The following is a 22,351-nucleotide window of genomic DNA, read 5'->3' as shown; positions in this document are numbered from 1 at the left end:
TAAAGAAATGGCACAGGGACCAGGCTTGTAGTGACTTAAGGTCAGTATTGCCATACCAGATGCTATTCCTGGGGTTATTTATTCCCTTTGATCATTCAGCCACAGTAAAGTGCATGTGTATTTATAGTTATGTAGGGTACCATGCAAGGTATTTAGTGACTGACCTGGTATACAGTTCTAAGTTAAGTGGTGCTTTATTTTACTCCCTTGTATCTGGGTTATTCAAACAGACATTGTTAGCAGTGGAGGACAATTGCTTTGTTTAGTCATCTGAAAGTACAAGTAACATGATAGAGTCAACATTACTTATTGCATTGACAATTTAACTCCATAACATCATCAGCCTTGATGACACATAAAGACAGTTGAGCTCCTGTGTCGATGCAGTCAACAAACATTCCAAACGCCTTGTGGCAGTCACGCAATGAGCTCACAAATAATAATCAGTTACTCAGATTGCCACATTTTAACGTCATCGTTTTAAACTAACCCACGTTAAGTCCGCACGCTGGCTTTCTGTAGGGAGGGGGGTTATCCAATATATAGAGTGGTCTAGGGGTGAGCCACAAATGAGAACCTTCTGAAGAATGTTAACCGGTGGTTACACTACCAAGATTAGCAGTAATATTGTCCTATCTGCTGATGATTTATGGTAAGATCACAGCTTAGCCTTAACAGGGGAGGTGTTGGACCTAAATAAAATGGGTGAACGGAATAACACAAAGGGTGCTGAGAATCGTCCCCCTTCCCATCCCTCGCAGGGTGACAACAGTCAAAGCATTGTCTCAAGCACCAATGTGTCTACCCTGAGATAAGAGTAAACAAAGGAAGCATGGAGGCAGTTCAAGATGTTCTAGTGCTGCTCTTATAGTGTTGTCATTACTGCAACAGAGTGCCATTCATAATTGTTGAGTCAACAGATGTATGTCCAAATGGGACCTTTGTGTCAGCAGCAGGGTTTGAGGAAAGGGCTAGGGATTGTGGGAAGGTGCTGGTGTTGAGGTCTGGTCCCTGCTGCTCATCTGGTCAGCCCTCTGAGTCAGTGGGAGGATGGGAGGGATGAGGGTTCCTCTTCATCTGAATCAAATTCCACATTCTCATCCTTTACCCACGGGTCACTCCTGTCCTGCAGCCGTCCCGCACTGAGGCAGAAAGTGAAAGAGCGAGGTGGTAGAAAAGTTAAAATGGCATACTGAACTCTAGGTGGTGAACTTACATAACTGCAGCCTTCACATTTGAAAAACAACTCAATTGAATAACGATGTCACACTACCCTGCTAATGTTCACATGGGGAAAGGCAAGTTTAATAAACGATTCAAAACAAAACTTTAAATATGCATGAAGCCAGTGAGAAATTGGAATCAACTGACAAATGCAGATTAGCGGTGACGCTGAATGAGAGTCAAGACTTTCTAGTTACATAGTACCTTTTCAATTTAAGGTAATGCTCCTCCTTTGAGCTGTCATATAGGTTCCGACTCCTGTGTCGCCGTTGGCTGACTCCTTCTTACACACTTCCTTATTTCTCCCAATTAGACACGATCCCTGATTGACTAGTGAGGATGAATGGCAATGAACAAAAGGGTTAGCGGTGGAGACCAATCATTATAGATTTGTAATATGATAATGTTATTTACAATAAATCTAGACTTTACCTGGTGTATTACTGTTGGAACTGGGTAATGACATGATGTCTTATCATTGTCTCCACTGACGTTTGATGTGGTGATGATAGTCTTGTGCTGGAGGGGCTGATGTCACTGGAATGGAACACAGTCCGAAACTAGTACTTAGTACTGGAAATACATCTTTAAAAAGATCAATGAAAATGTGATTGTAATAATAACTACTCACAATAACATATCACTTTCAGCATAGAGTACCTGGTCTTTTTGTGCCAAATAAATATATTACAGTCTTCAGTAAGGTGTGGTGGGTGAGTTTACATGTCTGTGTCAACAGGGGGGCAGAACTAGAGGGTTCCTATGGGGGAAACAACATGACGCATAGTCAACACTCCGGTTTACACTAGTCTAAATAAATCCTCAGGTTTACAAAGACAAAATATTTCACTGAGTAACTTAGCTAGGTATATAGCTTTACCTGTCGGCTATCTTCAGCTTGAACATGGTTTTCATGGTTTCGTTAAGATATCTCATTTTTCAGTTGAGTTTTCTTTCCATAAAACCACTTCATCCCTGGCACAGAAAGGATTAGTGTAGGCACATTCAGCCTTCACGGATGGTTTTGATATAGCTTCCTGCTTGGGAAAATAACGTATAATTCATATGCTGACATTACACAGAAAATGTATTTTCCCCTTTCTGTGTAATGTCAGCCTGTCAACTGTATCAAAAACAAGGCGGTATGAACACACAAGGCAGGTGTATCTTGAACGGGAATTAGGAAAAATACAGATGCTCATGAGAAGTGCTTAGTCTGCCAAATGAAAACAACAGTAAGATCTGGGTAAGGATTCATTCCAGTTGATAGCAATGATAACGGTGTTGTGCAGAAAATCTCCCCCTGCCAGACTTGCTTGCTAGTTGAGATTTCTGATCACGGTAGGTTGCGTTTCATTTGATTTTTTATGTCAGTTTGATCTTGGGGGAGGCACTAGACTCACCTACTGCTACTCATTGGACCCTATGATCACTCGGCTACACATGCCTCTCCCTAATTTTTTTTATCCATTATTTTACCAGGTAAGTTGACTGAGAACACATTCTCATTTGCAGCAACGACCTGGGGAATAGTTACAGGGGAGAGGAGAGGGATGAATGACCCAATTGTAAACTGGGGATTATTAGGTGACCGTGATGGTTTTGATGGCCAGATTAGGAATTTAGCCAGGACATGGGGGTTAACACACCTACTCTTACGATAAGTGCCATGGGATCTTTAATGACCGCAGAGAGTCAGGACACCCATTTAACGTCCTGGCTAAAAAGACGGCACCCTACACAGGGCAGTGTCCCCAATCACTGGCCTGGGGCATTGTGATATATTTTAGACCAGAGGAAAGAGTGCCTCCTACTGGCCCTCCAACACCACCAGCAGCAGCATCTGGTCTCCCATCCAGGAACTAACCAGGAACTAACCAGGACCAACCCTGCTTAGCTTCAGAAACAAGCCAGCAGTGGTATGCAGGGTGGTATGCTGCTGGCAATATGTCAATATGCTAATGTCAATATGCCTTGTCTATTGCTGTTTTGGTTAGTGATTATTGTCTTATTTCACTGTAGATAGCCCTTTTGTCTCACCCCCCACACATTGGGTGACCTCACCTGGCATAACTGATGCCGCTAGAGACAAAACCTCTCATTTTAACTCAATGCCAAGGTTTACCTCCACTGTACTCACATCCAACCATACCCTTGTCTGTTTATTATGCCTTCCGAACACATTAGATGACCAGTTCTTATAGCCTTTAGCCATACTCTTATCCTACTCCTCCTCTGTTCCTCTGGTGATGTAGAGGTTAACCCAGGCCCTGCAGCCCCCAGCAACACTCTCATTCCCCAGGCGCTCTCATTTGTTGACTTATGTAACTGTAAAAGCCTTGGTTTCGTGCATGTTAACATCAAAAGCCTCCTCCCTAAGTTTGTTTTATTCACTGCTTTAGCACACTCCGCCAACCCTGATGTCCTAACCGTGTCTGAATCCTGGCTTAGGAAGGCCACCAGAAATCCAGAAATTTCCATTCCCAACTACAACATTTTCCGACAAGATAGAACTGCCAAAGGGGGCGGAGATGCAATCTACTGCAGAGATGGCCGGCAGAGTTCTGCCATACTATCCAGGTCTGTACCCAAACAGTTCGAGCTTCTACTTTTAAAAATCCACCTTTTTAGAAACAAGTCTCTAACCGTTGCTGCTTGTTATAGACCCCCCTCAGCTCCCAGCTGTGCCCTGGACACTATATGTGAATCGATTGCCCCCCCATCTATCTTCAGAGTTCGTACTGTTAGGTGACCTAAACTGGGATATGCTTAACACCCCAGCCATCCTACATTCTAAGCTAGATGCCCTCAACCTCACACAAATAATCAAGGAACCTACCAGCGATCACTACCTCATTGCCTGCGTCCGTAATGGGTCCGCAGTCAAACGACCACCCTTCATCACATTCAAACGCTCCCTAAAACACTTCATGCGAGCAGGCCTTTCTAATTGACCTGGCCAAGGTATCCTGGAAGGATATTGACCTAATCCCATCAGTAGAGGATGCCTGGTTGCTCTTTAAAAGTGCTTTCCTCACCATCTTAAATAAACAAAAAATTTAGAACTAAGAACAGATACAGTGAGGGAAATAGGTATTCGATCCCCTGCTGATTTTGTACATTTGCCCACTGACAAAGAAATGATCAGTCTATAATTTTAATTTGAACAGTGAGAGACAGAATAACAACAAAATCCAGAAAAACAAATGTCAAAAATGTTATAAATTGATTTGCATTTTATTGAGGGAAATAAACTAGCTTTTTCAAACAGAAATGTGCATCGTGTAGCACTAATTCCAAAACATTTTGGGACACTGTAAAGTCCATGGTGAATAAGAGCACCTCCTCCCAGCTGCCCACTGCACTGAGGCTAGGAAACCCCGTCTCCACCGATAAATCTACGATAATTGAACATTTCAATAAGCATTTTTCTACAGCTGGCCATGCTTTCCACCTGGCTACCCCTACCCCGGCCAACAGCTCTGCACCCCCCGTAGCAACTTGCCGAAGCCCCCCCTGCTTCTCCTTCACCCAAATCTGATGTTCTGAAAGAGCTGCAAAATCTGGATCCCTACAAATCAGCTGGGCTAGATAATCTGGACCCTCTCTTTCTAAAATTATTCGCTGAAATTGTTGCAACCCCTATTACTAGCCTGTTCAACCTCTCTTTCGTATTGTCAGAGATGCCCAAAGATTGGAAAGCTGCCACAGTCATCCCCCTCTTCAAAGGGGGAGACACTCTAGATCCAAACTGTTATTGACCTATATCCATCCTGCTCTGCCTTTCTAAAATCTTCGAAAGCCAAGTTAACAAAACAGATCACCGACCATTTCGAATCCCACCGTACCTTCTTCACTATGCAATCTGGTTTCCGAGCTGGTCATGAGTGCACCTCAGCCACGCTCAAGGTCCTAAACAATATCATGTTTAGGTGTTCTATCAGGGGGTGATTTTCGGCACAGCAGGTACTTCACCTTTCATTTTTCATCAAGGCTACCTCATCCTCTGGAATGAAATTGGACAGGAGTTCTGCAACACGCCGTTTCTGGGAAATAAACAATTAACGTTAGCTAGCTACGTTAACTAACTAGCTTGTTAAAATGACAAACGTGCCCGTTTCGCATGTAGCTAGCAAGCTAAAGTACAAATTGATTTCTGTGTAAGTAACAACTAATAAAATGGCTCGCCTTGAGGATATTCGATTGACTCTGATCATTGCCCTCTCTTTTAAACGACATTTAGATTAATAGGGTTAGCTAAATATATTTGTTAGTAAGGTCCTTATTTGCGAATCGCTAGCTAGCTATTCCAAACATCTTCAAAACCGTTTGTAATCTAGCTACTTCCTGCTTTCAGTGAGGAATTGTGGGACTTGGTCATACCACGGCAGCCATGGAAACAGACAGCTGACTGAATACTAGCTAGCTATTCCAAACATCTTCAAAACCGTTTGTAATCTAGCTACTTCCTGCTTTCAGTGAGGAATTGTGGGACTTGGTCATACCACGGCAGCCATGGAAACAGACAGCTGACTGAATACATTTTTCCTATGGCAAGATTTTGTTTAGAAGCTAACTAACTAGCTAGTTGACGAGATAAGGTAAACTAGCTACATGCACTTAAACTCATGTTATTATTAGCTAGCTACCACCTCCCTACAATAACGACGATACAGGTTTTCTAACTGTATAGGCAATTTAGCTAGCTGGCAAACTATAGTAACTACTATAGCCAGTAACGTAAACTGGTTTACGCTAGCTAACGTTATTGCTAACTTAGCAAGTTAGGGGGGCTAGATAAGCTCAACCATGTTCCACGGGGAACGGGCTCCTCTTTCAACGGGTGGAGCCGGTCCACTCCCCGTTAACCGCACGAGGTCATACGGCAGTCTTGTACAATCCAACCTTTCTCCGGTACGACAAAGACGAATTGAACACCAAGTTCAGCCAGGAGAGACGTTGCAAGGACTCGCGTTGAAATATGGAGTATCTGTGAGTAGCTAGACATTGGCATTGCCATTCTTCCAAAATGTTTGAGTATTTGAAATGTTGCCCCAGCACACACACATCCTGTCAAGGAGGAGTTTTAACTGCATGACAATTTAAATGGGCAATTTGTGGACTTATGCTATGGTGATAAATGTGTTTACCTTCATAAACCCACATCTGCAATTTTATCTTTTTAACAGATGGAACAAATCAAAAGAGCAAATAGACTGTACACGAATGACTCAATATTCCTAAAGAAGTATCTTTCTATCCCTGTGCTGTCAGACTACAACAGTGATGCTAATATTGGGGTAGATGTGACTGAGGAGGACTCAGGCAAGGTAAAGGACAGTATAAGTAAAAACGTCTCTACTCAAAATGGGAAGCCAGTGAACAATTCTGAAAAGACACAAGAAGAAGGTACATCAGAACTTTCTCCAATGAATTTCTTGAAAAGGATGGATCATATGATCAGCCAGACCAAGCAAGCAGCTGTGAAAAGATGCCAAGAGGGAGAGAAAAGGTAAATTCACCCAGATAACTTCATCACTGTATTATTCTGTCCTGTCATAAACTAGTGGTCAGTCTAGTTTATGATGCACTATGCAAAATCGCTCCACCATTTTCTAGTTGCAAAAAATCTAATAGGTTGCCTAATTTCAGATTGTGACAAAACAAGCAAGTATAGTGTGGAGAATCAATGTACCATCTAAACCGCTGTGAAATGCCTTTTCCATAACCAAAAATATTGTTTTCAACTGTTGGAAGATGGTGTACAAAACCGATAGAAAAAATATGCAAAAACGATCTTAAGAAAAGGAAGCATAGAAATAGCTCACATAGAACAGATACCGCTTTTTAGACTTGCATTCAATGAGAAGGACAGATCTATGACACAAATTTCAATTTGTAATTGGTCGGTCGCCCAAAAATTACATTAACTTTAACTTTGATGAAATTATAATATCCATCTAAACGAGTAGGGTGTCAATGTGATGATGTCATGACATCAGTAGCATGTTATTATGTCAAGGGTTCCCAAAATGTTTTTGCCCTCGACCCCATTTTGAAATAAAAAAAATTGTGCCACCCCACCATATAAAAAAAAGGGTATGTAATCAACAGCCAATGTTTCTTTTTTAAAATTGTGACTAAGACAGTACTTTTGACAGTATTTCAATCTGAAGAAAGTATGGTTTGAAGTGACAGAAATGCAACAGAAAGGTATTGGGAAGTTCAGAAGATGATCAGGCAATATTTTTGTATGATCTTCTGTCTAAAAAAGTCTGATTTAGTTCCTGGTCTTGTCCACTCTATTAATTATTCCAATGCAGCATTGTGGTCATTCTAGAAGGAAACAAAGTCTTGTCTTTGAGTGATGGGGTCATAACATTTTGAAGCTTAAACGGTTCAAAAGATGGAGACATATTTGTAGGAAGAAAACAGAAACCGTTCTGTTAATTGCATCAAGTGGCAACCGCAATTTAAAACAAATGTATTTACATTTTTCTCGTGACCCCATGGTTTGGACAACACTGTATTATGTGCTTAGCTCTTCATACAATGCTTGATTTTGTCAAGGTTCTATTTATTTCACCTGTTGGGGTTTTCCATCACAGTTTGACATCTTTGGAAGCAGCTTGTACCAGCAAGACAACAGACCGTCGATTTACAAGGTCAAACAGTGCCACGGTCGTCACCTCTCCCAGAATGCATCAGCAAGCCATACTTGGTGCAGTGCCCCTCACCATCACCAAATGCACCAATAAACTGTGAGAAAGAGAGGATGAGATCTTTGAGTTGTGATTTCATTGCCTCTGTCAGGCAGATCATGGGACACGTGGTACTAATACAAAAATCAAAGGGATAGACGTCCATGCTAATCTGGCATTACAGATTTAGGAGAGTTCTTATTTTCACTGATGAGTAATTTGCTGCTCTATGGACTTGGTAGTTGAAAGTTGGTAGTTAGCACTGTTGATATAATTGTTTTGCTGATAGCGTGAGTTTCATTTTGACATAAGAATACTTCTTATTAGGCAAGTAATTAACTACTACCAAGTTATTTAAAGTTTTAGTACATAGATTAAATATTATATATTTGCCATGTCCAGAACAGCACTGTCTGGTTGTATGTTTACTACACAAAATGAGAGTCAGAATGTGGTACTTTGACTTGTGTTTATATGTTAGTGTGATCATGTAACTATCCAAGTTATGCTTGGCCACAGGCGCTAGATCATTTGTGTTATGCTACCTTGTAGTGTCTTATGTATGCAATGTCAGAAATGTGAAAAAAATGCAAGTCTTGGAGAACAATAGAAGTTGACTCTGAAAAATGTATTTATTATTGAAACCAATGTGAGTTGGTATAGCCTAGTCTTCATTGGGTGTTTGTTACAATTATGCAATAATGTACATATTTATTTTTAGAAGAATACTGAGCACTGCACTTTCATTTTCTAATCCTGGCACTAGGTTGTAGTAAGTGGTAAGGTTGCCTTGGTATTTCATTTAATTTTGCCAACCAACTGTATTGTTACAGTACTGAATTGGCTATACTCAATCAAAGTGAGGAACTTGTTGTTTCTCCTTGCTATTTCAACGAAAGACAAAACGATATTCCTCTGGTATGGTTTCCTTTTTGTTTCACACTGTAAACTTTTCTGCTGTTTAAATAAATCCAGAGGTGTAGTTTCGAAGTAAAATATATATTTGATTTTGCCTTAGTTATTTCAGAAGCATCTGGCCTGGTTACTGGTTTTAAATGTGATGTTACTGTTAATTCACTAGTTAGTCCCTTTTTTACCCAGCTAACCACCTACAGTACCAGTCAAAAGATTGGACACATCTACTCATTCCAGGGTTTTTCATTATTTGTTATATTTTTTACTTTGTGGAATAATAGTGAAGACATAAAAACTGAAGACATAATAACACACATGGAATCATGTAACCAAAAAAGAGTTAAACAAATCAAAATATATTCTATATTTGAGATTCTTCAAAGTAGCCACCCGTTGCCTTGATGACAGCCTTGTACACTCTTGCCATTCTCTCAACCAGCTTCATGAGGTAGTCACCTGGAAAGCATTTCAATTAACAGGTGTGCCTTGTTAAAAATGTATTTATGGAATTTCTTTCCTTCTTAATGCGTTTGAGCCAGTCAATGGACATTGACCTGTGGAAATCTGTCCTTTGGTCTGATGAGTCCAAATTTGAGATTTTTGCTTCCTAATGCCATGTGTTTGTGAGATGCAGAGTAGGTGAGCGGATGACCTCCGCATGTGTGGTTCCCACCGTGAAGCATATAGGAGGAGCTGTGATGGTGTGGGGTTGCTTTGCTGGTGACACTGTCGTGATTTATTTAGAATTCAAGGCACACTTTTAACCAGCATGGCTACCACAGCATTCTGCAGCGATACACCATCCCATCTGGTTTCTGCTTAGTGGGACTATCGTTTGTTTTTCAACAGGACAATGACCCAACACACCTCCAGGCTGTGTAAGGACTATTTTGCCAAGAAGGAGAGTGATGGAGTGCTACATCAGATGACCTGGCCTCCACAATCACCCAACTTCAACCCAATTGAGATGATTTGTGATGAGTTGTACCGCAGAGTGAAGGAAAAGCAGCAAACAAGTGCTCAGCATATGTGGGAACTCCTTCAAGACTGTTGGAAAATCATTCCTCAGGAAGCTGGTTGAGAGAATGTCATGAGTGTGCAAAGCTGTCATCAATGCAAAGTGTGGCTACTTTGAAGAATCTAAAATATATAATATATTTTAATTTAACACTTTTGTTTTTGATTCCATATGTATTATTTCATAGTTTTGATGCCTTCAATATTATTCTACAATGTAAAAAAAATAATAATAACTTGAATAAGTAGGTGTGTCCAAAACTTTTACTGGTACTGTATGTACACACATTGCTGTCAATTTATTGATAAATTGCACATATTGTACATTTAATAGCATTGTACATTTAATAACATTAACTAAAGATGTGAAGTCAATATATTCACAAATGGACAATAAAAAAGGCACTAATTTACAAGCCATTTATTTTTTTCCAATCCTATGATTTACAAGGCCCAAATTATTTTTAAATATTCCAATCCAGTTTCTCTTTGGGCCTTATGAAATTACTCTCTTGTATCTCCACAATAAATGTGCACTGTTTTCTCCATAAGCTTTTATATTTTCTTCGATACATGCAGTACTGAGTCATTGCCAGCTAGACCACTAGATGGTAGTACTCTATTCTAATATTTCACCGCTTGCTTTTAACCCTTGTTTTCATTCTGTCAGTCAGTATTGTGCAGTCCTTGAGACTTATCTTTCCCTATACAGTACATAATATGGCGAGCAAGAGAGAAAAAACTACAGAAAAACTAGAATAGTAAATGAGTATGTGAAACCTTGGACGGAAATTCCACTGTATAAAATCAGGTGGTTGACACAATCTTAACCTAATCCTGACTTTCCAGCAACTCCATTCATGGAGACACAATTCATCAGGAGACATTAACTATACATCATCCTGCATATTCTCATATTCTTTCACTTTGGGCAGTACCCTTTTTGGAAAATAATAGATCAGTGAGTGACTACATCAAGTAAAACTTGGGTCACAAATCTCGCCAGTTCTCATTTAGAGCATGGACACTTCCTGTCCTTACACACAGTCCTCTCTTGAGTTCTAAGCAGACCCCTTCAAGCAGATCTCCCAGTGTCTCTCTCACAATCATAGACTTGCTCACACTCTCATAATGTCCCCTCCTCCAGCAGACGGTTGAGGCCGGTGCAGATTTTGGTGAGGTTGGGTTTAAAGGATCCATCAGGGTTGTACAGCTGGGTCAGAAGCTCTGGATCGGAGTAATGGTTGAATACGTGGTTGATGCGACCATGGGATTTGTGCGTGAGGTGGGAGTCGACTAGCTTCAACAACAGATCTCTGCAACCTGTCAGGATCTCCGACATTACTGTCTTGTCAAAGGTGAACTCCACCTGAACAAGAAGAAGTGGGAAATAGAGATCGGATAACAATGTTGTTATTATGTTGTCATCGTCTTATCTGTTTTGATAGAGAATGATGAGCCGTTAATGCATAGAGGTCTATGATCAATTAACTCACTGTAACATTATAGAGTTATGCAAGATGCCGGCATGTTTACCTCATAGAAGCTGATGGCTGTCATGGCTCCTTGATGTAGCTTCTTCTTGAAGTCCTGGGCCAGACTCAGCTCCTCTGGGCTGAAACGGTTGTGTCTGAACAGCACGCCAATCTTCACTGCTATCTTGATCAGGTCCTTCACCACCTTCTGGGCCTCTGAGCGGTTGCCTGAATACTCTTTGGAAACACGGTAGAGCTCATCCAGAATCTCACTGCTGGTGTCGTCTATGAACATATGGACCACAGACTTGTTGGCCATGTGGCTGAGGATCTTCTTCTGGGCCTGCATGGCCATATCCTTGGAGCTGAATGACTCCATCCTTACCTGGGGGTTGGGAAAGAGAAGTGAGCAGTGAGCAGGGATGGCTAATTATGTTATTTCTAACTCCTAGCTCAGCCGTGTCACAGGATCTCCCTCAGTTCAGTTTTCTGGGCTTTTTGTTTTCGTATCACAGAGAATCCAACTGAGACATACATTAAGCTCAGGGGCTGTTCCATGGGTAATACCCATGGTGGAAAAAGTACCCAATTTTCATACGTGAGTAAAAGTAAAGATGCCTTAATAGAAAATGACTCAAGTGAAAGTCACCCAGTAAAATACTACTTGAGTAAAAGTCTAAAGGTATTTTGGTTTTCAAAAGTATCAAAGTAAATGTAATTGCTAAGATATACTTAAGTATCAAAAATAAAAGTATAAATCATTTTAAATTCCTTATCTAAAGCAAACCAGACGGCATCATTTATTTTTTATATTTTTTATTTATAGATAGCCAGGGGCGTGGTCCAACACTCAGACATCATTTACAAACAAAGCATGTGTTTAGTGAGTCTGCCAAATCAGAGGCAGTAGGGATGACCAGGGATGTTCTCTTGATAAGTGTGTGAATTAGACCATTTTCCTGTCCTGCTAAGCATTCAAAATGTAATGAGTACTTTTGGTTGTCAGGGAAAATATATGGAGAAAAAAGTACATAATTTTCTTTAGGAATGTAGTGAAATAAAAGTTGTCAAAAATATTAATAGTAAAGTAAAGTACAGATAGCATAAAAAACTACTTAAATAGTACTTTCAAGTATTTTTACTTAAGTACTTTACACCACTGGGTAATACCCACTGAGGCTACAGCCTCACCCCACACCGTGTCCCTATCAGGGGAGTGAAGATACAGAGAGCTAACCCTCATGGGAGGACATGAGTGTACCTACATCACGTAAACACACACAACTGTTGCACCACACACCGTTTAACAGGACTAGTGTCATTGCAGCTTTGTCCTGCAGCTGTGTTACAGGTTCATTTGATGTATTCAATATCAAATTAACACAGTAGGTTCCAGGGTACACCTATGGAATTGGGCCTAACCTACATGCAACACATAGTCTAATGCCCAGAAGGTACCACTTTTTAGTATAAACCTTTATACATGAAATAGATACATTTTTGTGTAACTTTACATTGTGGCCACATCATTTCCACATCATTTTCAACATTGTAAAAATGGGTACGAACTATGTATAAAAGGTTACGCAATTCCTACCATTGGTTTCTGTTACATGTTGAGATCATTCACAATCATCCTGTGGTGATAATTTCAGGGCTGAATCTCCACTTAAGGCCTGTGTGGACAAGTATAGTATGTGAGAGAGGCAGGTAGACTGCATAGCTCAGGCAGGTTTCTACAAGTGCTCCTAGATTGCATCAGAACAGGGGGAATGGAGCAAGTCATGGCCCTAGACCCAATGGCTATCCCATAGGAAAAAATATTTTTGGTTACAGGTAGAATCCTTTGGCGTTCCATGTAGAACCCTCTGTGGAAAGGGTTCTACCTGGAACCAAAAATGGTTCTTCAAAGGGTTCTCCTATAGGAACAGCCGAAGAGCCCTTTTAGGTTATAGAAAGCACTTTTCCCCCAAGAGTGTATATTTACTGTCTTGGAATCCTCCCTTAGGCAAAATGTCTTACATTGAGGTATCCTTTAAGTGGCAACAAGGCCTTCACACATACGGGTGTTTTTAAATTGCTTCATGGCCTTTATTCACAAAGAGTCTCAGAGTCCTGATCTAGGATGAGTTTAATATTTTGGATAATAATTAAAAATATTATATTGACAGACATGAAATGAAATGGTCCTACATCAGCACTCCTATTCTGAAAGGCTTTATGAATACGGGTCCAGGTGTGTGTGTACTCGTGCATGCGTGCGTGATCCTAATGACAGTCGTCTATCTGACTCACAATTGATGCAGTAAGCACTGAATGCAAATGACTTTTCCCACCAATAAATCAAATGATCCTGACGTACTAATAGGCATACCTCGCTAATAGCCTATGTTCCACAATCAGCAAACACACATCTCCCATATGACATCCCACTGGGTTTTTATTACATGCATATCCAGTGTCACATTTCTAATGGTACGCTCCAGTACAAAGTCTCTGCTCTCTGCGGGAACATTCATTAGATTAATTTCCCTTAACGATGATAATGGAAGTGGAACAGCATGATAGCTATTTCAGATTCACTCTCAATCTCATTCCAGTGCAGAAAAGCCCAGTGTGGATTGGGAGACGAGCGCACCCATCAGCCATGTATCCTCCCTCCATAAATATGGAGCCACAGCTGGAGACAGCTGGCTCTTTGGCTGGGCTTAAAGGAAAAGTCACTCTGTTTATTTGACTAGTCTGCTAAGGGTCAATTGTTTACAGTAAGAAATATGATTTTTGGGTTGTCTTCATGCGACAGCCCAGAGTACAAGAAAAAACACTCTCCTGTAATGGACAGCACAGGGCAGACTGATAACGCTTTTTTATGTTTACACAGTTCATGTGGAGTACAGTAACAATGACCATGTACACATTTAGAGAGCACTCAATAAGGTACATTTGAGTTGCTATCCATTAGGCTATGGATAGAAGAGCACTAACTTCTCCTCTAACAAAAGGAACCAATTTTATGAAACCAGACAGGAAATGGAAAAGCCAAGCAATGTGGGTCTTCCATTACTCCAGTGTTAGGAGGGCAGGTTGTGTGGATCAAGAAGAGCTGTGCTGACTGACTTGGAGATAGTGGTCGCTGATTGTAAGATTGGGGAGGGAGAGGTAAATATTTAGCATTCCGTAGATGACTGCTGAGGGTGTGTGTGTACGAGTGTGTGTGTGTGTGTGTGTGTACCCACAGGGCTTAGCAGGGGAATTGGGGAGTCCCTTCCACTTCCCTGGACAGAACGTGACTTCTACTGCTGCTATTACAAAGCACCAGGTCAAGCAGACATGTTCCACTAACACTAGCCCTATAGGCTTATATCACCTGCTGCCTGTCACCAGACTTGAGTGGTATTATGAGGCATTGAGGCCTCCCAGTTCCTATAGTGTCTATTCAGAAGGGTGAAATGTTCAGGGTATTTCAGATAGAAATATATAATATAGGATGGACATGACTTTTAATCATATGACTTTTAGTCACAGAGAATATGTGCAGTTCTACCACCTCATTGAACACACTCCTGGTGCCATTATCATGAGCTCAGGTCCAGACCTTTCTTTTCAATAGAGGACCTCACAAAGTGTGGAACTTTCCAGTTTTTCTCTCAGCATTTGTATGGGTTTCTAAATCAGGCTATGTCCCGTGTGTGTGCAGGTTCAGAATGTGGCACAATAATGGACCAAAAAACTGGCATCACAACGGTATTGCTTTATTAACAATGGTGTTGGACTGAATGCTTGCTGTTTGATGCTGGCAGTTTCTCATTCAAAAGTGTTCATACAATATGATTTTTGCACATGTTTTTTCAGTCTTGTAACGTTTCTCAACGTCTTTGAAGAGTTGTTGTTCAAGACTGACACACAACTCTGCTGGCTTATTAGGGAAGCGAAACAGAGCAGTTGGTTTGTGGTGACCAATTTAGTTTTTACCTCTTACTGTCTGTCCAACACATTGATGTGTCATTTCCATGTCTTTGTCTTTCGCTCTGACTGGCTCTCTGGCACTCTCAATCCGTGTAGGCTAGTATAGAGGAAAATAAAGTCCACAGCTCGTTTGATTGTGCAAGCTCCACCAGGCACAGATGGTTTCTCTCCTCACATACACAGCTGTCTGTCAGGACTGGGTTCCGTTTGTACCTGTTTCAGCATGACTGAGTGTACGTACATACACGTCTCCCACGTCCAGTGTAAGTTAGAAAAGTATTGAAGAGGAATTCACACATTATCTTATTTGTTCGTTCAGTACCACCTTCCTTCTCACTTTATACATATAGCTCTAAACTGTAGTGAAAGATGTAACAAAAAACGACAAGCTCGCTAAAATAATAACACAAGTGTTATATTTGCAAGAGCGTACGTTATTTCTGTCAAAGGTAGAGCTAACTGTGCATAGAAAAGACATGGTTGAGTTGTTATCAGATAGAGAAAGCCCTGAGAGTCTTCTTACCTGTGTGTGTGAGAGAGTCCCCTCCCTCCTTCGTGTCAAACGTCTCAGTCCCCACGGCACGTGGCTCAGGTTGTCAGCATTGAGCACTCGTTAATGGAATCCCTTCATCTTATCAGGTGAAAATAAAAGAAAATCCCTCTGTGTCGCGTCTATCTGTGCTGCTCGCCACCATCTCAAGATAAATGTCAGTTGTACTTCCTTGAGGAACTAAATTGCTATGACACACCCCTTAGTGTTTCTATCTCTCTCCTTCTCTCTCTTGTATTTCCTTATAAAATTCAAATGAAAACTTCAACTTCAAACTACAGTATCTCTCTCTTGCTTTCATCCCTCTTCATACTTTATCAGTCTCCCTGTTTCTTTTTGTTTCTCTCACTCATCCACTATGTTCCCCTCTCTCTCTCTATCTGCTGACAGTGGGCCTCTGCTTGTCCTGACAAGTGAAAACCCCAGAAAGAATTTAGCAATAATCCAGTAACACAGTCATTTGAAAGGGGAGCGGCTTAACCCTTTTTGTGTTCATCATTGCAGGAATGCAGCTTCTGTCAGCAATGGACTCCATGTCACCTCTGCTCTCCAGCAATGTATAAATTCATATAGTTCATCTGTTCATCCTAAACCTTTAACATTTTCACTGCTTTACTTTTGTCATTATAATTTTGACCCTGGTGACATAGAGTATGAAGGGATTATACCGTATGGAGTGTATACTGTATATACTGTATTATAACTACATTGGCATGAATGAACAGTGTTTCAAAATACTGAGCTCACATTGGTTTGAAATGGAGGGAAGTCAGTAAAGACTGATGGCTATATAAGACCTATTTACCAGCTTTGTTTGCATTGGTTGCCATAGATTTTATCTCTCCTTGTGTTGTCTTAGTTTCAATTGATGTTGAATTTGTGAAAAGTAAATACGTAGACATAGGTAGACTGAGGTAAAATAATACAGTGCATAGTGAAAGTCTACACATCCCTTGTACATTCTACACATTTTGCTGCCTTAAAATACATTCAAAAAAGGCATTACATTTGAAGTGAAAGAAAATTATAGGATTTTTTCCAAATGAATAAAAATGAGTACAAATACCAAATACAGTGGGGCAAAAAAGTATTTAGTCAGCCACCAATTGTGCATGTTCTCCCACTTAAAAAGACGAGAGGCCTGTAATTTTCATCGTAGGTACACTTCAACTGTGACAGACAAAATGAAAAAAATCACATTGTAGGATTTTTAATGAATTTATTTGCAAATTATGGTGGAAAATAAGTATTTGGTCAATAACAAAAGTTTATCTCAATACTTTGTTATATACCCTTTGTTGGCAATGACAGAGGTCAAACGTTTTCTTTAAGTCTTCACAAGGTTTTCACACACTGTTGCTGGTATTTTGGCCCATTCCTCCATGCAGATCTTCTCTAGAGCAGTTTTGTTTTGGGGCTGTTGCTGGGCAACACGGACTTTCAACTCCCTCCAAAGATTTTCTATGGGGTTGAGATCTGGAGACTGGCTAGGCCACTCCAGGACCTTGAAATGCTTCTTACGAAGCCACTCCTTTGTTGCCCGGGCGGTGTGTTTGGGATCATTGTCATGCTGAAAGACCCAGCCACGTTTCATCTTCAATGCCCTTGCTGATACATGGCCCCATTCATTCTTTCCTTTACACGGATCAGTCGTCCTTGTCCCTTTGCAGAAAAACAGCCCCAAAGCATGATGTTTCCCCATGCTTCACAGTAGGTATGGTGTTCTTTGGATGCAACTCAGCATTCTTTGTCCTCCAAACATGACGAGTTGAGTTTTTACCAAAAAGTTATATTTTGGTTTCATCTGACCATATGACATTCTCCCAATCTTCTTCTGGATCATCCAAATGCTCTGTAGCAAACTTCAGACGGGCCTGGACATGTACTGGCTTAAGCAGGGGGACACGTCTGGCACTGCAGGATTTGAGTCCCTGGCGGCGTAGTGTGTTACTGATGGTAGGCTTTGTTACTTTGGTCCCAGCTCTCTGCAGGTCATTCACTAGGTCCACCGTTAGGTCCACTATGTGGTTCTGGGATTTTTGCTCACCGTTCTTGTGATCATTTTGACCCAACGGGGTGAGATCTTGTGTGGTCTTGTATGTCTTCCATTTCCTAATAATTGCTTCTTCAAACCAAGCTGCTTACCTATTGCAGATTCAGTCTTCCCAGCCTGGTGCAGGTCTACAATTTTGTTTCTGGTGTCCTTTGACAGCTCTTTGGTCTTGGCCATAGTGGAGTTTGGAGTGTGACTCTTTGAGGTTGTGGACAGGTGTCTTTTATACTGATAACAAGTTCAAACAGGTGCCATTAATACAGGTAACGAGTGGAGGACAGAGGAGCCTCTTAAAGAAGAAGTTACAGGTCTGTGAGAGCCAGAAATCTTGTTTGTAGGTGACCAAATACTTATTTTCCACCATAATTTGCAAATAAATTCATTAAAAATCCTTCAATGTGATTTTCTGGATTTTTTTTCTCATTTTGTCTGTCATAGTTGAAGTGTACCTATGATGAAAATTACAGGCCTCTCATATTTTTAAGTGGGAGAACTTGCACAATTGGTGGCTGACTAAATACTTTTTTGCCCCACTGTATGTTTTGATTGAGTATGTCTTCACACCCCAGAGTTAATACTTGGTGGAAACACCTTTGGCAGCCATTACAGCTGTGAATCATAAGAGTCTACCAACCTTGCACAACTCTTAGTGTAAGTTATATCCATTGTTTTTGTCACAATTGCTCAAGCTCAGTAAATTTGTTTTGGAATCATTGATGGACAGCAATATTCAAATCTTGTCTCTGACCTTCAAGCGAATTTAAGTCAGAACTGACATTGGGCCACTCAGAAACACTCAACATTTTGTTATTAACATTTGTGTAATTGTTCCTCTGAAAAGTACAATTCTATCCCAGGGTTAGGTTTCTATAAGAGTGAGGCAGGTTTTTCCCAAACATTTTATTTGACCCCCTTTTTCTCTCCAAATATCGATCGTCTCATCACTGCAACTCCCGAACGGTCTTGGGAGGCGAAGGTAGAGTCATACGTCCTCCGAAACATGACCCGCCAAACTGCACTTCTTAACAAGTGCAATACACCAAATGAAAGATACACTTCTTGTTAATCTACGCATCGTGTCCGATTTCAAAAAGGCTTTACAGCGAAAGCACAACATATGATTATGTTAGGTCAGAGCCAAGTCTCAAAAACACACAGCCATTTTTCCAGCCAAAGAGAGGAGTCACAAAAAGCATAATATAAAAAAATCTCAGTTTACATTGGGGCGTCATGTTCAGTAATGTTTTGCTTCCAAAACATCCGGTGATTTTGCAGAGAGCCACATCAATTTACAGAAATACTCATAATAAATCTTGATAAAAGATACAACTGTTATTCACAGAATTAAAGATATACTTCTCGTTAACAACCGCGTGTCAGAGAAAACACAGTTCAACTGACGACTGGCCCGCCACAAGGAGTCGCTAGAGTGTGATGAGCCAAGTGAAGCCCCCCCCAAAAAGTTTTATTTTAACCCCCCCGGCCGCTAGCAACTGTATATTCCAGATATCCTAGTCTCAGATCTTGAGTTATAAAGGGGGTGCATTTGATAAATATCAACAATTCCTACTAAGGGAAATGTGTTTTGTGTTTCCACTAACCACAATTCATGAATGCTCTGATTCATAACAGGTTTGGCCATTTCCTGATTCAAAAGCTCTGTTTATCTGTAGGTTTATGCGAACGACATCCAGCTGGACCAGCCTGCTGAGGCTCAACCCAGGAAAAAAAAAGCTCCATCCAATGGGGCCAAGGCCCTTGAGCCAATTATTGTTTTCAGGTGTCAGGGTGAGCGGTCAGACCAAGGCCCAGTTGAACTGAAGGGAGAGTCTGAACAGATAAAAGCCCACAGTGTGCAGTGGGGATTCAAAGACACCTGCACCTTTGTGTTTTTCTCTTTCCTCCAGCAAGAAATTAACTGACTAGAGATAGCCAACTGTAAAAGTGGGCCTGTCACCATGGCAACAGACAGGAAATAGGGCTTAAGCGGTTTCCTGACGGCTTCCTCTTAATCATGTAATGACATCTCTCAGAAATGTCTATAAGGAGAGTTCAGATGCGTGAGTGCCTGTTGCACTCACTAACTGCTAAGTATTCATACCCCTTGACATTCCACATTTTGTTACAGCCTGAATTTAAAATGGATTCAATCTCTTTTTTTTACCCATCTACACCGCATAATGACAAAGTGAAAACACGTTTTTAGAAATTTGACAAAGTGATTTTTTTTTTTTTTTTTTTACATTTTAGCACGTTTACTGAAAATGAAATACAGAAATATCTAATTTACATGCACTACCATTCAAAGGTTTGGGGTCACTTAGACATTTCCTTGCTTTTGAGAGAAAAGCCCATTTTTTGTCCATTAAAATAACAAAATTTATCAGAAATACAGTGTAGACATTGTTAATGTTGTAAATGACTATTGTAGCTGGAAATGGCAGATTTTTAATGGAATATCTACATAGGTGTACAGAGGACCATTATCAGCAACCATCACTCCTGTGTTCCAATGGCAAGTTCTGTTAGCTAATCCAAGTTTCTCATTTTAAAAGGCTAATTGATCTTTAGAAAACCCTTTTGCAATTATGTTAGCACAGCTGAAAACTGTTGTTCTGATTAAAGAAGCAATAAAACTGATCTTCTTTAGGCTGGTTGAGTATCTGGAGCATCAGCATTTGTGCGTTCGATTACAGGCTCAAAATGGCCAGAAACAAAGAACCATATTCTGAAACTCATCAGTCTATTCTTGTTCTGAAAAATGAAGGCTATTCCATGTGAGAAATTGCCAAGAAACTGAAGATCTCGTACTACCTTCACAAAACAGAAACGGGCTCTAACCAGAATAGAAAGAGAGAGACTTGTGATGTGGCATATATCTGGGGAAGGGTATAAAACAGTTTCTAGAGTGTTGAAAGTTTCCAAGAGCACAATGGTCTCCATCATTGGAAGGGAGGTGACCAAGAAACCAATAACTACTCTGACAGAACTACAGTCTCTACAGCACTTCACCAATCTGGGCTTTATGCGAGTGGCCAGACGGAAGCCACTCCTGAGAAAAAGGCACATGACAACATGCCTGGAGTTTGCAAAAAGGCACATGAAAGACTGAGAGCATAAGGCAAAATATTATTTGGTCTGATGAGACACAAATTAAACTCTTTGGCCTGAGTGCAAAGCGCTATGTCTGGTCACAGCTTATCACCCGTCGAACAGCATCCCTACCGTGAAAAATGGTGGTGGCAGCATCATGCTATGGTGATGCTTTTCAGCAGCAGGATCTGGCAGACTGGTAAGGATAGAGGAAACAATAAATGGAGCCAAATACAGGCAAATCCTTGATGAGAACCTGCTTCAGAGTGCAAACGACCTTAGATGACCCCAAGCATACAGCCAAAGCCATGCTGGAATGGCTTCAGAACAATGTGAATGTCCTTGAGTGGCCCAGCCAAAGCCCAGACTTGTGGAAAGACTAAGATTGCTGTTCACCGCTGCTCCCCAAATCGAGATGTGCAAAGCTGATACAGACATACCCAAGACGACTCATAGCTGATACAGACATACCCAAGACGACTCAAAGCTGATACAGACATACCCAAGACGACTCAAAGCGGATACAGACATACCCAAGACGACTCAAAGCTGATACAGACATACCCAGGAAGACTCAAAGCTGATACAGACATACCCAAGACGACTCAAAGCTGATACAGACATACCCAAGACGACTCAAAGCGGATACAGACATACCCAAGACGACTCAAAGCTGATACAGACATACCCAAGACGACTCAAAGCTGATACAGACATACCCAAGACGACTCAAAGCTGATACAGACATACCCAAGATGACTCAAAGCTGTAAATCACCGCCAAAGGTGCTTCTATAAATTATTGACTCAGGTGTAAACATTTAATTTTCAATCAATTTGCAAACATTTCTCAAAACATGTTTTCACTTTCATTATGAGAGTGTGTGTAGATGAGTGAGATATATATATGTTTTATCAATTTTGAATTCAGGCTGTAACAACAAATATGGAATAAGTCAATGGGTATGAATACTTTCTGAAGGCAATGTACCTTTTCTTTGAGCACAGCTTATGTATAATATGTTACCTCCTTAGTTAAAAGATAAAGGACATTGGGCTTCCCACCTTAGTGAAGAAATTCATACAAGTATATTAAATAAATGTCATGATGGGATTTCCATGGACATTAATTGAGCTCAGTGTAGGCCTAAAGTCTTTGTATTTTCTGACTGGTGCTTAGCAGTTTTCTGAGCACACATAATCTCCGCTAGCTGTGTTATCTGATACGGGGCCAGGTAACATCTAGATAACAGTGTGTCGGTTCAGAGAAGATCCTTGATATAATCTTATATGTCTGCAGCTGACTGTGACTAGCCTTTTCCCCATCACGTGCACTGATGAGCATGTTATAGAAAAAA

General features: G+C 40.7%; 2 protein-coding genes and 1 long non-coding RNA gene across 6 annotated transcripts; 1 reads left to right on the top strand and 2 right to left on the bottom strand.

Annotated features, from left to right (window-relative positions):
• Window positions 1–174: 174 nt before the first annotated feature.
• LOC110514561 lies at window positions 175–5,565 on the bottom strand. 4 transcript variants are annotated; one of them, XR_002472136.2, is made up of 6 exons: window positions 5,200–5,565; window positions 2,105–2,264; window positions 1,885–1,984; window positions 1,657–1,761; window positions 1,429–1,554; window positions 175–1,142 (listed from the first exon to the last, which is right to left on the bottom strand). It is a non-coding gene; the product is annotated as an uncharacterized LOC110514561 (long non-coding RNA). The 4 variants fall into 4 exon arrangements; XR_002472132.2 differs by having other exon boundaries at window positions 2,105–2,261; XR_002472135.2 differs by having other exon boundaries at window positions 5,073–5,564.
• A 48-nt stretch (window positions 5,566–5,613) lies between these two features.
• Window positions 5,614–8,932, top strand: LOC110514548 (lysM and putative peptidoglycan-binding domain-containing protein 1). Its single transcript, XM_021593895.2, has 3 exons — window positions 5,614–6,216; window positions 6,414–6,736; window positions 7,833–8,932. Exons 1-3 carry the CDS (start codon window positions 6,034–6,036, stop codon window positions 7,987–7,989), a joined length of 663 nt encoding a protein of 220 aa, XP_021449570.2. The 5' UTR covers window positions 5,614–6,033; the 3' UTR covers window positions 7,990–8,932.
• A 1,187-nt stretch (window positions 8,933–10,119) lies between these two features.
• On the bottom strand, window positions 10,120–16,271 carry LOC110514526 (tumor necrosis factor alpha-induced protein 8-like protein 2). Its single transcript, XM_021593880.2, has 3 exons — window positions 15,822–16,271; window positions 11,394–11,717; window positions 10,120–11,226 (listed from the first exon to the last, which is right to left on the bottom strand). Exons 2-3 carry the CDS (start codon window positions 11,709–11,711, stop codon window positions 10,984–10,986), a joined length of 561 nt encoding a protein of 186 aa, XP_021449555.1. The 5' UTR covers window positions 11,712–11,717; window positions 15,822–16,271; the 3' UTR covers window positions 10,120–10,983.
• Between the last annotated feature and the right edge of the window lie 6,080 nt (window positions 16,272–22,351).

Source organism: Oncorhynchus mykiss, chromosome 3 (assembly GCF_013265735.2).
Source record: "Oncorhynchus mykiss isolate Arlee chromosome 3, USDA_OmykA_1.1, whole genome shotgun sequence".
In the NCBI taxonomy this organism is placed as follows: domain Eukaryota; kingdom Metazoa; phylum Chordata; class Actinopteri; order Salmoniformes; family Salmonidae; genus Oncorhynchus; species Oncorhynchus mykiss.
This window is presented reverse-complemented; position numbering and strand designations above follow the sequence as displayed.